The 14,216-nt window shown below is 63.7% G+C and overlaps 3 protein-coding genes across 3 annotated transcripts; 2 read left to right on the plus strand and 1 right to left on the minus strand.

Moving 5' to 3' along the window:
* Nucleotides 1-586: 586 nt before the first annotated feature.
* PRPF19 (pre-mRNA processing factor 19) lies at nt 587-4,432 on the minus strand. Its single transcript, XM_058806618.1, has 16 exons — nt 4,224-4,432; nt 3,911-4,060; nt 3,591-3,667; nt 3,379-3,520; nt 3,204-3,277; nt 3,032-3,094; nt 2,905-2,946; nt 2,745-2,819; nt 2,546-2,621; nt 2,282-2,391; nt 1,989-2,144; nt 1,842-1,911; nt 1,428-1,513; nt 1,032-1,202; nt 831-936; nt 587-739 (listed from the first exon to the last, which is right to left on the minus strand). Exons 1-16 carry the CDS (start codon nt 4,240-4,242, stop codon nt 642-644), a joined length of 1,515 nt encoding a protein of 504 aa, XP_058662601.1. The 5' UTR covers nt 4,243-4,432; the 3' UTR covers nt 587-641.
* Nucleotides 4,433-4,547: 115 nt separating this feature from the next.
* On the plus strand, nt 4,548-6,699 carry TMEM109 (transmembrane protein 109). The gene is made up of 4 exons (XM_058806619.1): nt 4,548-4,591; nt 5,401-5,628; nt 5,720-5,822; nt 5,907-6,699. Exons 2-4 carry the CDS (start codon nt 5,416-5,418, stop codon nt 6,275-6,277), a joined length of 687 nt encoding a protein of 228 aa, XP_058662602.1. The 5' UTR covers nt 4,548-4,591; nt 5,401-5,415; the 3' UTR covers nt 6,278-6,699.
* Nucleotides 6,700-7,209: 510 nt separating this feature from the next.
* On the plus strand, nt 7,210-13,461 carry TMEM132A (transmembrane protein 132A). The gene is given in 12 exon segments (XM_058807403.1): nt 7,210-7,410; nt 7,412-7,475; nt 8,307-8,515; nt 8,591-9,175; nt 9,252-9,607; nt 10,057-10,215; nt 10,291-10,483; nt 10,554-10,697; nt 10,771-10,973; nt 11,209-11,485; nt 11,685-11,876; nt 11,953-13,461. Coding segments are annotated over 12 exon segments (3,657 nt in total). The 3' UTR covers nt 13,027-13,461.
* The last annotated feature ends 755 nt before the right edge of the window (nt 13,462-14,216 follow it).

Below are 14,216 nucleotides of genomic sequence, written 5' to 3' on the forward strand. Positions count from 1 at the left end.
AATCCCCTTCATCCCAAACACCCCTTCATCCCTCTAAATTATCTCTTCCCCCTCTTCCTCCTTCCAGCTCCAGCCTCTACCTGGATGCTATTGGATGTCTCTGGGAAAGCTGGAAAAATAAAATCAGTGCAAAACACGGCTCTAAGTGTGGTTTGTTCTTTGGAGGGAAGGAAAGAGGGACCCTCATCCCCATTCTCAAACTGGCAGCAGCCACAGACCCTCCCAAATCCCACCCTACTACACCCCAGCCCTTCACATGAGCCTTTTCCAGCTGGGATGACAGGGAATAATTCTTTATTTCCATACTGAAACTAAGTAACTGCTTACAAAACTGCACAGTCTTCCCTCCCCTCCCTCCCTCCTTCCACACATCCCGGCCTCTCACGTCCACCAGCACCAGGATTGAGGTTTTTTGTCAAACCAGTTACAAGCACAAAACAATCTAAAGGCAGAAAACACACAGAATTGGGGAAAAAAACTAAACAACAAATCCATGGAGCACAGGGAAGGCAATGTCTGACTTCCCTTACACCAACAACTACAACAGGGGAGCTTGATAATCCCACATGGATAATCCCACTTGGATATTCCCACCCACCTCCCACCCCCAATCCCAAAAAATCCCAGCCCCACTTCCAGGGCTACAGGCTGTAGAACTTGAGGCTCCGGTCCATGCCTGTGGAAGCGATGAACTTGGCATGGTGGCCAAAGGCCACTCCTGTGGTCAGACCACTGTGCTCTGAGGACAGAAAACAATCCATGGTCACAATTCCGAGTGGATTTGTCCCATTCCTGCCCCAGCCACTTCCATGATTCCCAGAGCTCCTCACCTGTGAAGTGGAGGATCTCTGTCCACTGCTTGCAGATGTAGATCTGGACATCAGTCCCACCCAGCGCCAGGTAGGTCCCGCTCTGGTCGAAAATCAGGGATTTCACCTGTGGAGAAGAATCACAACAAGGCATTGAAAAAGCTCCCAAAAAGGCTTTTCTGGGATGCCACAACCCCTGGAGCAGACAGGGACATCACACACCTCGAAGTTGTTATCCAGCTGCAACGTCTTGAAGTTCTTGAGCTTTCTCAAGTCCCAGAGCTTGACGGAGGAGTCATCGGCTGCCGTGGCCAGGTAGTATCCGTTCTCGGAGAAGGCGATGCTGGTGATGGGGCCCGAGTGTCCCGGGAAGTTGGCCACATTGGTGCGTTCCTAGGGACAAGGTGGGCACAGGGAATCACAGAGTTGGGATGTGGCATCATTCCCAACCGGCCTGCGTGGTCACGGCGTCACCAGCGGCTGCTCTGCAGCTGGAACCTTGGGATTTTTGGAGAAACCTCCAAAAACATTCCTCAAAGTCCTGCTCCTTGGACTGATCCCCAAACCAAGCTCAGACACCCCAAACCCTTGTTCCAGCACATTCCCACCAGCCCTCACCTTCAGATCCCAGATCTTGATTTGAGAATCCATCGTTCCTGTCCCAAAAATGAGCCCGTCCGGGTGGAACTGGGCACAGGTGAGAGCTGTGGAGACAGCAAGAGAATCAGAGGGCTGGGAAGACTCAGAGAGCTGGGGAAACTCCCAAGAGGGTTGGGAAAACTCCTAAGAGGATTGGGAAGATTTGGAAGGTCAGGAAGGCTCAGGAAGGTTGGGGAGACTCACAGGGTTGGGAAGATACAGGGAGCTGGGAACACTTTGAGAGTTGGGAACACTCAATAAGGTTGATGAGATTGGAAGGGTTGGGAAGACTGAGGAAGGTTGGGAAGGCTACCAACAACACTCCAAAGGAGTTTCTATGAACTGCAGGAGCCAAGAGATGCCCAGAATGGGGAAATCAACTCCAAAGCTTACCACATCCAGAGCTCTCATCTGTCACCTTGGTGAGGACACGGCCGGTCTGGATATCCGAGAAAGCCCAGTACTGGGAGAGAGGAAGAGCGTTGGATATGGGAGGGGTGGGAAGCACAGGTGGGGTCTGTGGGATGGGGAGGGATTCACCTGGTCATCCGAGGAGCTGAGCAGGTAATCACCCGTGGCGTGGAGGCTGAGCCCGGTCACGGAGCCCTCGTGGGCACGGACCACCTGCACACAGGAGGCGTTGGGAACGGACCAGATCCGGATCGTGGCGTCGGGAGAGGCTGAGAACACCAAGTCCTGCACAAGGACAACACCAGAAAGTTCACATGGGAGGAATTCACCTCTCTAAGGGCTCCCAGCAGAGATTCCAGCAGAGGAGGGTGCTGATATCCAAACTTGAGGCATCCTGGGAGTGAGGGAAGAGCCAGACGCACCTGGGATGGGTGGAAGACGACGCTGGTGACCTTCTTGGTGTGGCCCTTGAGCGTGGCCAGGATCTGCTCCGAGCTCTTGTCGAACACGATGACGTTTTTGTCGGCTCCACCTGGAAAACCGAGCGGGAAGCGCTGGGATGGGAGTGTGGGGCCAACCAACCCCAAATCCACCTGCCTCGTGTCCCTTGTCCTCCTTCAAATTCCCAAAAACACAGAGAAAGAGACCCACTCCCAGTTGGGAAACCCCCAGGAAAGCTCCCTTACCAGTGAGGATCTTGTTGGTGTCGGAAGGACACAGATCCAAGGCAAGAATTCCTGGGATGCTGGCGCTGTGCAGCCCCTGTGTGAGTGAAGAGATCCCCAAATCACTGCCACAGGCAGCAAAACCCTCCCAAAAGGAATAAAGAAGCAATTCCCAGCTCCATGTGGGCGTTTCCCAGTTCTTTCCCATCCCAGCACTCACCACATGTGAGGCCACCTGCCGGTACTTGCTGAGCTCCTCCGGCTTCACCAGCTCCTCCGGGACCGTCTTGCCCCTCTGGAAAAAACAGGGATAAACATCAGCCTTGGCTGGAGCACAGCACATCCCAGCTCCCTCCAAATCCTTGGATAAGGCTGCTCACCTTCTTACGCTCCGTGGTCAGCACCGTGGCCTTGTCTTGGAGCTGGAAAACAAGAGGAGGGTGGGCACAGCCCGGGAATTCTGCGATGGGGAGATGGAGAGGGGAACGTGTGGAACACTGCCCCTACCTTCTGGATGATCTCCGGGGTCATTCCCGCCAGCTCTCCCAGATCCATGGCCTCGCCAGCGCCCTGTGTGGCACAGAGAGAAGGGACATGCAGAGAGGGAATGTGGGAGCAATGAGTGGGAAAAGGGCTGGGAATGAGCGGGAAAAGGGCCGGGATGGGGAGCAGGACTCACGGCCACGTTGGGCTGCGCTGACGGCACCGCCTGGGGCACGATGAGCCCGGCCTGAGGCTTCAGTGTGGCCAGAGCTGCAGAAACACAACAGGTTTAGAGGAAAACAGGGATAAAACACTTCCCAGCACCGCTTCCCGGGAATGCCAGGTGTGGGAATGCCCCGTGTTGGTGTCACCTTCTCTGGCGGCTGTGACCTCCTTGGTGAGGCGGGCGATGACCCTGCAGGCGGCGTCGTGCTGGTACAGGGCGTGGGACAGCTCCTGGCGCGTGGTCTGCAGCTGCTGCCGCAGCGTGAAGCTGTGCAGCATCACGGCGTCCTGCGGGAGCGCCGCCGTCAGCCGGGAACGGCACCGGGACCATCCCGGCAACCCGCCGGTGCTCACTCACCCACTCATCCTGCAGGGCCTTCAGGATGGCCGGGATGCTGGTGGCCGAGGGCGGCTTGGGCCGGATCGGGTGGGCAACTGCAGGAAAGACGGACGGGTCATCCGTGTCCCCGATATCCCTATGGACCATCACTCCCATTCCTTGACTTCCCCATTTCACCATCCCTTCTTTACCCCTCTCCATCCTGCCCTCCACAGCTGAGTTAGGCACCTCGAACCCTGGAACACCTCAGGCACCGCCATTCCCGCCCCCGGGAGAGCTGCTTTTCCCGGGAGAGCCGCTTTTCCCGGGAGAGCCTTTCCCACGCCCGTTCCCGGTACCTTTGATGTCGATGAGTTGCTCCTCGGACAGCGGCTGGTTGTTGACAGGGTCGGTGCCGTTCTCCGCGATGTATTTCTCGATCAGCCGCCGCTCGTACACGTGGTTGGACACCGGCGACACACACGGGTGCTCCGGGACCTCGTTGGAAACTGCGGGGGAAAGGGAAGGATGGGACGGGACGGCAACGGGGGTTTGGGAACTCCGTGCCCGGTGATCCCTCGGTGACCCCGGCTGTCCCCGCCCCGCAGCCCGGGATCCCCCGTTCGGTAGCGCTCTCCCCCCGCACTCCGTGGCCGCTCTCTCCGCACTCACTGGAGCAGATGAGCGCCATGGCGGAGGCCGGGGGGTCGCGGCTCTCCGGTTACGGCCCCGCTGCCCTTCCGAGGCTGTTTCCGGTTCTCCTTTCCGGTCCGGGGTCCCGGTTCCGGTTCCGGTTGGCGCGCGCGGCCCCCGCGCCGCTCCCGAGCGCTCACGCGGGCGCCGCCGCCGCCGGAAGCGGAAGCGCTCCCGGCACTCCCCGCGCTCCCCCCGCCGGCGGGAACGGCGCTTCCCGGCGTGCACCGCGCGCCGCCGCCCGCCTGCGGCTGTTGCCATGGGGACCGCGCTCCCGGCATGCCCCGCTGCCGTCCCGGGAACTACAGCTCCCGGCGTGCCCCGCGGCGGAGCCCAGGGAAGCCCCGGTGAGGGGGGGTCGGGGGGGACCCTGGGGTGGGGGGCGGAATTCGGGCAAAATTGGGGCAAATTCGGGGAAAGCTGGGAGGGAAATGGAGGGAGAATGGGCGGAGGGTGCTCCAGAGGGGGATAGGCGGGATGAGGGAGCCGCGGGGGGGGTTCCGGGGGGGATCCCGGGGGAACCGGGGGGATCCTGCGGGGTGGGGGGGACAGTGGAGGTGGGTACAGAGGGGCCTGGGGGGATCCTGGGGGGATCCGAGGGATCCCGGAGACCCCGAAAATGTGGGTGGAGAGCGCACAGAGGGATTTGGGGGTCCAGTGGGCATTGGGGAGATCCAGGGAAGTGTGGGGGGATTTTGGGGATCGTGGAGGGTGGAGGGTGGAGGGTGGAGGGCCCGGGGAGGGGGGGCGGGCACAGGGGCGATCGGGGACTCCAGGGGAATGGGGCAAACTGGGCGGGGCTGGGCACACTGGGACTGGGGATATCCCGGGGGGACTGGGGAGAAGTGGGGAGCAGGGGCGGTCTCGGGGGTGGCAGTGGTGGCAGTGTCCCATCCCGGAGCGCCCTGCTCCCTCCTTTGGGAAGGGGTGCCCCCCCTTCCCAGCCAGGCCCGGTGCCCTTGGCTGTGTCCCGCTGACTCTGGTCGATCCCAAAAATAGCCGGGACACCCAGGCCTGTGCCGAGGGGGGGCATGGAACTGGGCTGTGGGGCCTCCAGCCTCCCCTCCTGCTTGGGGCATCCCAAAGCCAGCAGGTGGACCCCAAAACCAGCAGGCTTTCCCCCTCCCAGCACCCTCACGTGTCTCTTTCCCCGCAGATCCCGGGTTCCAGGATGGGGAGTGCCGTGGGGCACCGGGCCCTGCTGGCCCTGCTGCTGTGGATCCCATTCCTCATGGGATTGGCGGGGGACGGAGCCAAGGATGGCCCGGAGGGATTCAGGGGACACACCACCACCTCCGATGACCTCCTGCTCCGGCTGGGAAGGTCCACTTGGGACACCCTGGAAGGCTGGGTGGGACACCAGCCCCTGCGGATGGTGGCGGAGGTGGGATCGCCATTCCCAAACCTTCCCTGGAGCTCCTTGTGCAGGGGCACGGGACGTTTTCCCACTCCCTTATCCCCATCCCTCCCCACAGAGCCTCTCCACCACCCTGTGGATCGTTTCCTCTGGGATCTCAGCAGCCCTGAGCACGCTCTGTGGGATCCTGGGGGATCTCCTGGCCGCCTCCAGCATCAATGGTGAGTGGGGCTCACCCCGTGGGACAGCTCCTGCCCCCATTCCTGGCGCCACCTCCACTGCTGACCCCCAGGTCCCATTCCCAGGCCACCGGCTGGTCCGAACGGCGGCGCTGGCTCCCGGGGAAGTGCAGAGGGTGCTCCTGTGGGCCGTGGCTGCCCTGCTGGGATCCTGGGTGCTGACCCGGCTCCGAGGGCTGCTGCTCCCGCTGCTCCGTGGCCTGAAGCTTTTCTTCTTCCTGGGAGCCTTCCTACACGTGGCCGCTTCCCAGGAGAGCCCCACGGTGCAGGCGGGAATGCTGCTGGGCCTGTGGCTGCTCTACACCTTCCTGGGCAGCCTGGTGGCGTCCCCTGATCCCAGTGCCCGGCTGGATGCGGCCGTCAAGAGCCTGGAGTGGAAGGTGGAGGAGCTGCGGCGGCGCCAGAAGTTTGGGGGGCCCCGGAACCGGGAGGATTGAGCCCGCCTGAAGCTTCCCCAAAGCTTGGCTCCACCATCCCAAGCATCCCAAGCATGTGTCCCCCCGCTCTGCTGAGCCCCCTGCACACCCTGCTCTGCTTCCCGGTTCTCCCAGGGGTCCTGGGGGCCCCCCATCCCTCTGGGAGCACCCCAGAATCGGGGGCCGTGCCTTGCCACACGTGCCACAAGTGCCTTCACCCCAAAAGCCCCCACATGCCCCAAGAGTGGGAGAAGAGCTCCCACATTCCCTGCTCGCCAGGGATGTTGGCCCAGCCCAGCCGGCTTGGGGTGCGGAGGGGATCCCATTCCCCGTCCCGGGGCCTCTGCTTGTTTTGGGGTCCCCTCACTGTCAGGTTTTGGGTTTTAAGCTGCTTTTTAAACGGTTTTGATAATGTGGTTTGGAATAAAGACGGATTTATCCGGCCTGGCCCTGCTGCTTTCCCAGGGGAAGGGGGTCAGGCTCAAGCCGGCCCCCCAGTCCATTCCGAGTGGGAGGGGAGGAGGAGGAAGATGAGGAAGGTGGTTTATCCATGCCAGGATCCCACCGCCCTCCAGCTGTTCCTGCTGTGCTTCCCGCTCGCACCGTGCCCCTCGCCATGGATGTCCTTGTCCTTCCCATGTCCCCAGTGTCCCTGGTGGAACAGGGAAAGATGGATGGCAGCTGGGGGAAGAATTCCCACCCTCCTGCTCTTCTCCGGGGGTGTCCGGTGCTGGGTGGGGTTGGGAATGGGATGAGGAGCAAGGATTGGGATGGGGATGAGGAAGAGGATGAAGAGTAGAGATGGCGATGGGGAATGGGATGAGGGTCGGGAATGGGGAGCAGGGATGGGAATGGGGAATGGGGTGAGGATGAGAATGGGGAGCAGGGCGGGGAATGGGGAGCAGGGCTGGGAATGGGGAGTGGGCTGGGAATGGGGAGTGGGATGAGATGGGATGTGGCTCCGGCTGTGGAGCAGGAGCCGGAGCACCGGGCACGGCCGGGCTTTAGGACCCGGCGGGACGAGGCGGCGCCGGTGCCGGTCCCGCCCCGGCCCCATTGTCTCGGCGCGGGGGCGGAGGGACGGGAGGCACCGGCGGAGCGGCAGGAGGCACCGGCACCGGCGGCACCGGCGGCACCGGCGCACGGACCGAGCCCCCGCCGGCCATGGCCTCGGCGCCCCGGCTGGCGCTGCTGGCCGCCGCCCTGCTCTGCGCCCCGGGTAAGTGGGAACGGCACCGGGAAAGGCATCGGGAACGGCAGCTGGCACCGGGAACAGCACCGGGCACCGATTCCGACCCCGCTCCGCGCCCCTCCCGCCGTCCTGCCCGGATCCGCTCCCGCGTGGACCCGCAAGCCGGGTCGGTTCTCCCCTTTCCCCACGTTCGGGTCCCTCCGTTCCGCCGGGATCCAGGGAGCCGGGGCGACCTCACCCCCTCCTCCTCCTCCTTCCCCGCGTTCCCCGGGATCCGCGTCCCCCATCCGCGGGGATCCGTGCCCCCTCCGCCGCCTGGGATCCCGAGGGGATCACCCGGGGAACGTGGGATCCGCTGGGATCCCGAGGGGGGAATCTCCTCCCGGTCCCCACGGGAACCCGCTGCCCGAGGAGCTCCCCTTCCCCCCGGATCCCGGGATCTGCCTGGCCTCTCTCCCGCACGCCTGATCCCCTCGGTGGGATCAATTCCCGGCCGTGAGGAAGCCCTGCCCGGGCATCCAGGTGGGATCTGCTCCGTGTGGTGAGGGATCCCTTTGATCAGGGCACCTTGAGCCTGGATCCCACCCTGCAGGACACGGTTCCAACCCTCTCCCCAGTGGGGAATGCATTCCCACAGGGAACAGCTAGGACTGGGGGAAGCGAGTGGCCCCCCAGTCCTGATGCAGGGATGGGATAACCCCGGGATGGGGCAGCCATGGCAGGGGTGACCTCAGAATGTGGCGGCCCAGGCAAGGGGTCACTCTGTGTGCTGCCACAAAGGTGGGCACAAAGACCCCCAGCTGCACACCCCATTCCCGCTGTGTCCCTGCGGGATGTGACACGTCCTTGTCTCTGCAGTGAGGGGTGACGGGGAGCCCCCGGATCCCGTGTTCCTGCCGGTGGAGCTGGAGGTCCTTGGGGTGCCCGAGTCCTACCGGCTGCAGAGGGTGGATCAGGACGTGGCCCCCAACTCTTCCCTGCACACCCGCTCCGAGGCATTCCTGCTGCTCCGTGCCGGATCCCAGCCCCTGTTCCAGGCCACCTACCCCCCATTCAGCATCCGCCAGGTAACCAAGGGTCCTGTGTCCCCTGGGCCACCCCTGGGTGTCCCGGCCCCCACCACCATCCTGGTGTCCTTACAGGAGGTGTCCACGGAGAGCGCCCCCAGCTCAGCTTGGGCCATCCGTGCCGTGTCCCTGGAGAGCTCTGTGTCCCCTGCTGAGCCCGTGGCGCGTGTCCTCTTCCATCTGTATGGGCCCGACTGGATGCCTGGGAAGCGGGATCATGCCGGGGCCCGGAATCATCCCAAGGACTGGGACCATCCTGGGCTCTGGGATCACCCTGACGTCCGGGACCACCCTGGGGGTCAGGGTCACCCCAGGGCCTGGGATCATCCCAGGGAGCAGGACCACCCTGGGGTCCAGGATCACCCCAGGAACTGGGATCACCCTGGGGATCATGACCACCCCAGGGACCAGGACCACCCCGAGCAGCAGGACCACCATGGAGTCCGGGATCACCCCAAAGACCAGCACCACCCTGGGATCCACAATCACCCCAAGTACTGGGACCACCTCAAGGACCAGGACCACCATCAGCAGCAGGACCACCCTGGGAACTGGGATTCTTCAAGGGATTGGGATCACTCCAGAGCTCGGGATCTCCCCTGTGCCACCCTCCACGCTCACCACCGCGGGCGGGTGGCCCGGGGGACATGCCGCCTGCAGGTCAGTGCCACCCTGGGGACCCTGGGGACCCATGGCTCCCCCCCAGCCTAATCCCAGGACTCCCTCTCCCCTGCAGGCTCCACTGGGCGTGTGCGTGGTGGAGCTGGAGATCCCTCCACGCTGGTTCTCCCTGGGATCCCTCCATTCCCACCGGAGCCGCCGGCGAGATTCCAACCCCGCAGAGACTCCGGAGCGCCCGGAGCCGGCTGAGCTGCACTACAGCGTGGGGGAGTGCGGGGCTCGGGAGCGGGAGGCTCCCAGATTCCTGGCAATGCTGGAGCTGCGGGCGGGAGAGCCGGAGCGGCGGCAGGAGGTGCGGCTGGACGAGAAGGTGCTGCTGCGTGTCCCCAACGTCCCCCTGCGGCCCGGGCAGCGCTTCACGGCCACCATCGCCCTGCGCCACAACTTCACCGCCGACAGCCTGACCCTGAGGTGACAGCGGGGACAATGGGGACACTGTGGGACACTGTGTGACTCTATGTGAAAGCGTGTGACAGTGTGTGATTGTGAATGACACACTGTGACAGTGAGCGACACTGTGTGACACTCTGTGACATTGTGTGGCAATTTGTGGCAGTATGCGAACATCTGATACCATGTGCACTGAGTGACATTGTGTGACAGTGTGACTGTGACACTGTGTGGCACCATCTGATACTGTGTGACATTGTGTGACACTGTGTGACTGTGAGTGACACTGTGACAGCGAGGGCAGCGAGTGATTGTGGGTGACACCGAGTGATTGTGGGTGACTCTGTGGGACACCATCTGACACTGTATGACGCTGTTTTAACGCTGTGTGACACTGTTTTAACACTGTGTGACATTTTGGAGCATTGTGTGACACCATCTGACACTGTGTGACACCACATGCCCCACAGGATCAAGGCCAAGAAGGGCCTGCAGGTGGTCTCTGCCCGCCCCACAATTCCCAGCACCTGGAGCGTGCACCTGGAGCGTTCCCGTGGTCCCAAGCACTCCACGGCCGTGGTGACATGCCGGCGGCTCGGTGACATCCCTGCTATCCCTGACAGCTCCAGGTAGGGAATATCCCAATCCCCCCTTCTGGTGGGAATTGTGGGTTGTTCCACCCTGATCCCGGTGCGGTGCCGCAGGGTGTCCGAGCCGGCCGAGTTCCTGCACCTGGATGTGGCTGTGGAAAACGGGACGGGGGGGCTGGCGCCGGCGCGGCCCCTCACATGGCAGGTGGAGTATCCCGGCCAGGATCCCGAGGCACAGAAGGACAAACTGGTCTGGGAAATCCAGGTGTCGGAGCGGGACATCCGTGCCCTCGTCCCGCTGGTGCAGGTGGGTGTCCCCATCCCATTCCAGCCCTCCATCCCGCGGGAAGTGCCCCCTCATCCCGCTGTGCTTCCAGGAGCTGGAGATCCTGAACACAGCGCCGCTGACCGGGGTGCCCCGCGTTATCCCGGTCAAACTGGTGGCTGTGGAAGCAGGGGGTGCTGTGTCTGAGCTCACGGATCCCGTTGGATGCGAATCCGCTGACAAGCAGGTGCTGCAGGTGAGTCCTGCTATCCCCTCATTATCCCGCCTTACCCTGGGACATTCCCATGGCATTCCACGTGCCCTTGCAGGTGTCGGATTCCTGCGACCTGGTGTTCGTGGGGGGCAAGGAGAGCCGAGGGGCGCGGGGGGCCCGCGTGGATTTCTGGGTGCGCCGGCTGCGGGCGGAGCTGAGCTTCTCCGTCTGGGCTCCGCTGCTCCCGCTCCGTGTCCAGCTGGGAGATCCCATCCTGGAGCAGCTCCGTGGCTGGAAAGTGCCCGGGGGGCCTGACAGGTAAGGCCTACAGAATGGGATGGTGGGAAAAGGGGGAGACAGGATGGGGCTGGGACCTGACGTGTGGGGATGCATCAGTGAGCCCCCAACACACTCCTGTGTCCCGGGATTCTCGTCACCCTGTTGTGGAATCTCTGTCACCCTGTCCTGCAATCCCTATTCCCCTGTCCTTGGGGAACCCCTTGTCACCCCATCCTGGGACTCTCCTCACCCTGTCCCTGTCCCCTGTCCCCAGTGCCATGGTGGAGTCTGAGGACGCTGCAGAGGAGCCGGAGCGGCGGGCGCGGGGCTGCCGGCCCCAGTTCCAGCGCACGGCGCTCCGTGTCCTGGCACACTTTGTGGCCCACCCCCTGGATGGTGGCCGTCACCTGTCCTACCTGCCCGGCCCCGAGTGGCTCCTGGATGTCACCCACCTGGTGGATGCCCGGACCCGTGTCCAGGACCCCCGCGTGGCCTCACTGGAAGCAGGGGCCGTGGTGGTGGGCCGGGAGCCTGGAGTCACCTCCGTGGAGGTAAATGGGGGATGTTTGTGGGATCCTGGGAAGATTTGAGGGTGTGGAAAGGTTGCAGGGATGGAACTGGGGGGCTGGAAATGATCCCAGTGGGAGCTGGGCAGGATACAGGGAGGGAGGGAACTGAGGGGCTGGCACAGGATGGGAAGAGGAAACAGTGGCCGTGAGGAATGTTGGGGGACTCACAAGGTGCTTCCAGGTGCGCTCCCCGCTCTCCGACTCCATCCTGGGGGAGCAGACGCTGGTGGTTTCTGAGGAGAAGGTGACGGTGACAGAGCTCCGTGCCCAGGTGGTGGCTGGGCTCTCCTTGTCCCTGCGGACAGAGCCGGATCATCCTGGCGTGATCACCGCCACCGTCCTGGGGACACCCACGCTACGGGCCCTCAAGCAGGTGAGATGGGTGGGGGGTGACCCCAGCCTCCCCGGTGTCCCCCAAACCTCTGCCATCCCGCTTGTCATCCCGCCAGGAAGCGACCCTGTCCATCTGGCTGTCCTTCTCCGACCACACGCTGGCCCCGCTGGAGCTCTACGGGTGGCACGACGTGGCCTTGACCGTGACGTCCCTCGACCGCGCCGTCGCCACCGTCAGGGGCTCCCCTGGGGTCCCCGCTGCCCACCCGTGGGTGGTGGCCGAGGGGCCGGGCCGGGGGGCCCTGCTCCAGCTCAGCCTGCACCCCCCAGATCCGTGCCGGCGTGGCCGGCACCGCGCGGCCGCCCTGGCCACGGGCACGGCCTGGCTCGAGGTGGGGGTCCCCTCTCCCGGGAGCCCCCGGCCCTTCCCGCGGGCCGAGGGCGCCATGTCCGGGGAAGCAGTGACCGTGGGACAGAGGGACCCCGCGGGCGTGGGGCCAGCTGCCACCAAGCTCCAGGGGTCTTCCTCGGAGGAGGAGGACGAGGAGGAAGGCTATGGACGCAACCGTGCCGGCATGGAAGAGGAGGAGGAAGATGAGGAGGAGATAGTGAAGGCTCCGGAGCGGGTGACTGACCTGGAAATCGGGATGTACGTGCTCCTGGGAGTCTTCTGCCTCGCCATCTTCATCTTCCTCGTCAACTGCATCTTCTTCGTGCTCCGCTACCAGCAGAAGGAGCTGCCCGAGCCGGGCGGGGCCCCCTCGGCCCCACAGCCCCACAACTGGGTCTGGCTGGGCACCGACCAGGAGGAGCTGAGCCGGCAGCTGGATCGGCAGCAGCTGGACCGGCCGCAGCCGGATCGCCGGCAGCCGGAGCCCCCGGCATCCCCGGGCCCCCCCTGCGGCTGTGGGGGCCCCCCGGGCTCCGGCGAGGACGGGGCTCCCCCCGGCTCCCCGGCCCCGCCGCCCCGCAAGGAGGGCTCGGCCCCGGGGGGCGGCCGCAGGAAGCGGGTGGAGTTTGTCACCTTCGGGCCCCCCCGTGTCCCCGAGGAGCCCCCCCCGGCCGCCCCCCACGTGCAGTCCATCCTGGTGGCCAGCGAGGACGACATCCGCTGGGTGTGCGAGGACATGGGGCTGCGGGATCCCGAGGAGCTCCGGAGCTACATGGAGAGGATCCGCGGCAGCTCCTGACCCCGAGGGGCAACTCCCGGACCCCCCAATTCCCGGGCAAACCAGTAAGGGCCCGACCTCCTCTCCGTGCCGTGCTGGGGGGACACTGACCCCCTTCCCAGCGGGATGGGCCGGGGACCACTGGTGGCCTCCTGGGACCACCCCGAGGTGCCCACAGAGGTGAGGGGGGGGTCTCCCAGCCCTGTCCTTACAGGGGCTGGATCCCGGCGGCACCGGGGAGGAATTTGGAATGCTCTTACTGCTTTGGGTCTCATTGCGACATGGTGTTCATAGTGGTGATGATGATGGTGGTGATGATTCCTGTGGTCTGATCCCGGGGAGGATCCCGTATCCCCCCACCTTCACCCCGGCCACGCATCCGTTTTGTACACATTTTTTATCGGGAACGCCCGGGAAGGGGCTGCCAGGGGCTGGTATTTATGGAAAATTTTTAATTCTGACGTTGTTACAAAAATAAAGTATTTAAAAAAACAATTGGGATTCTTCTCTGTGCCCTCTCCTGTGATCCAGACAGCGGGTCCCACCCTGCCCCCATGGCAGTGCCAGGCTCCTGGGAATGGGCACATGCCCTTGACCTTGGCTCCATGTGGGAGCTGGTCACGGGACTGGATCCAGGGCTGGGCCTGGCTGTGGCCCAGCTGGGGTCACCTTGGGATAAGGGATCTCCTTCCTCCCTCTCCTGCCATCTTCCTCCTCCACCTTTCCAACCCCAACACCAGCCTGGTACTGCATGTTCCCAACATTCCCAAATGTCCCCTCAGCACCTCCCTGTATTAGTGGCCACGGGGATTCCCACTCTTCCAGCTTCCCAGTAAGTCCCAGCAATCCCAAGACACCCTGGGTAACAGGAGGAGATCCCCCACCCCATCACCCTGCTCCCAGCTTCCCCAAGCTTCCCAAAACCCTGCTGAGATGGGGTGACTAGAGTCCTGCCCCCCCTTCCCAGCATCCTGGGCCCCCAGGTGTCCAGCTGGATCCCAGCCCTCACCCACGGTGGGGATCAATGTCTCCTGGGATGCCCCACCTCCCATCCGTGGAAATTCCAGCCTTTCCCTCACCTAACATTCCTGGAGGGTTCTGGGGTGATCCTGCATGCGCTGGAAGACGCTCAGGATGTGGAGCTGCAGGTAACACTGACTCCAAAAAACAGGGAGGAGAGGGGAATTCCTGGCTCTTCATCACCCCACAGA

The sequence above is a fragment of the Ammospiza caudacuta genome, chromosome 6 (assembly GCF_027887145.1).
Source record: "Ammospiza caudacuta isolate bAmmCau1 chromosome 6, bAmmCau1.pri, whole genome shotgun sequence".
NCBI lineage: Eukaryota > Metazoa > Chordata > Aves > Passeriformes > Passerellidae > Ammospiza > Ammospiza caudacuta.

Coding starts and splice junctions, on each gene's coding strand:
- PRPF19 (XM_058806618.1), bottom strand. Junction 3,095..3,203: donor CAGCGCAGCCCAACGTGGCC/GTGAGTCCTGCT, acceptor TGTGCCACACAG/GGCGCTGGCGAGGCCATGGA. Junction 1,203..1,427: donor TCAAGATCTGGGATCTGAAG/GTGAGGGCTGGT, acceptor CCTTGTCCCTAG/GAACGCACCAATGTGGCCAA.
- TMEM109 (XM_058806619.1), top strand. CDS start 5,416: ATGGGGAGTGCCGTGGGGCACCGGGCCCTGCTGGCCCTGCTGCTGTGG. Junction 5,629..5,719: donor CCCTGCGGATGGTGGCGGAG/GTGGGATCGCCA, acceptor CCCTCCCCACAG/AGCCTCTCCACCACCCTGTG. Junction 5,823..5,906: donor GGCCGCCTCCAGCATCAATG/GTGAGTGGGGCT, acceptor TCCCATTCCCAG/GCCACCGGCTGGTCCGAACG.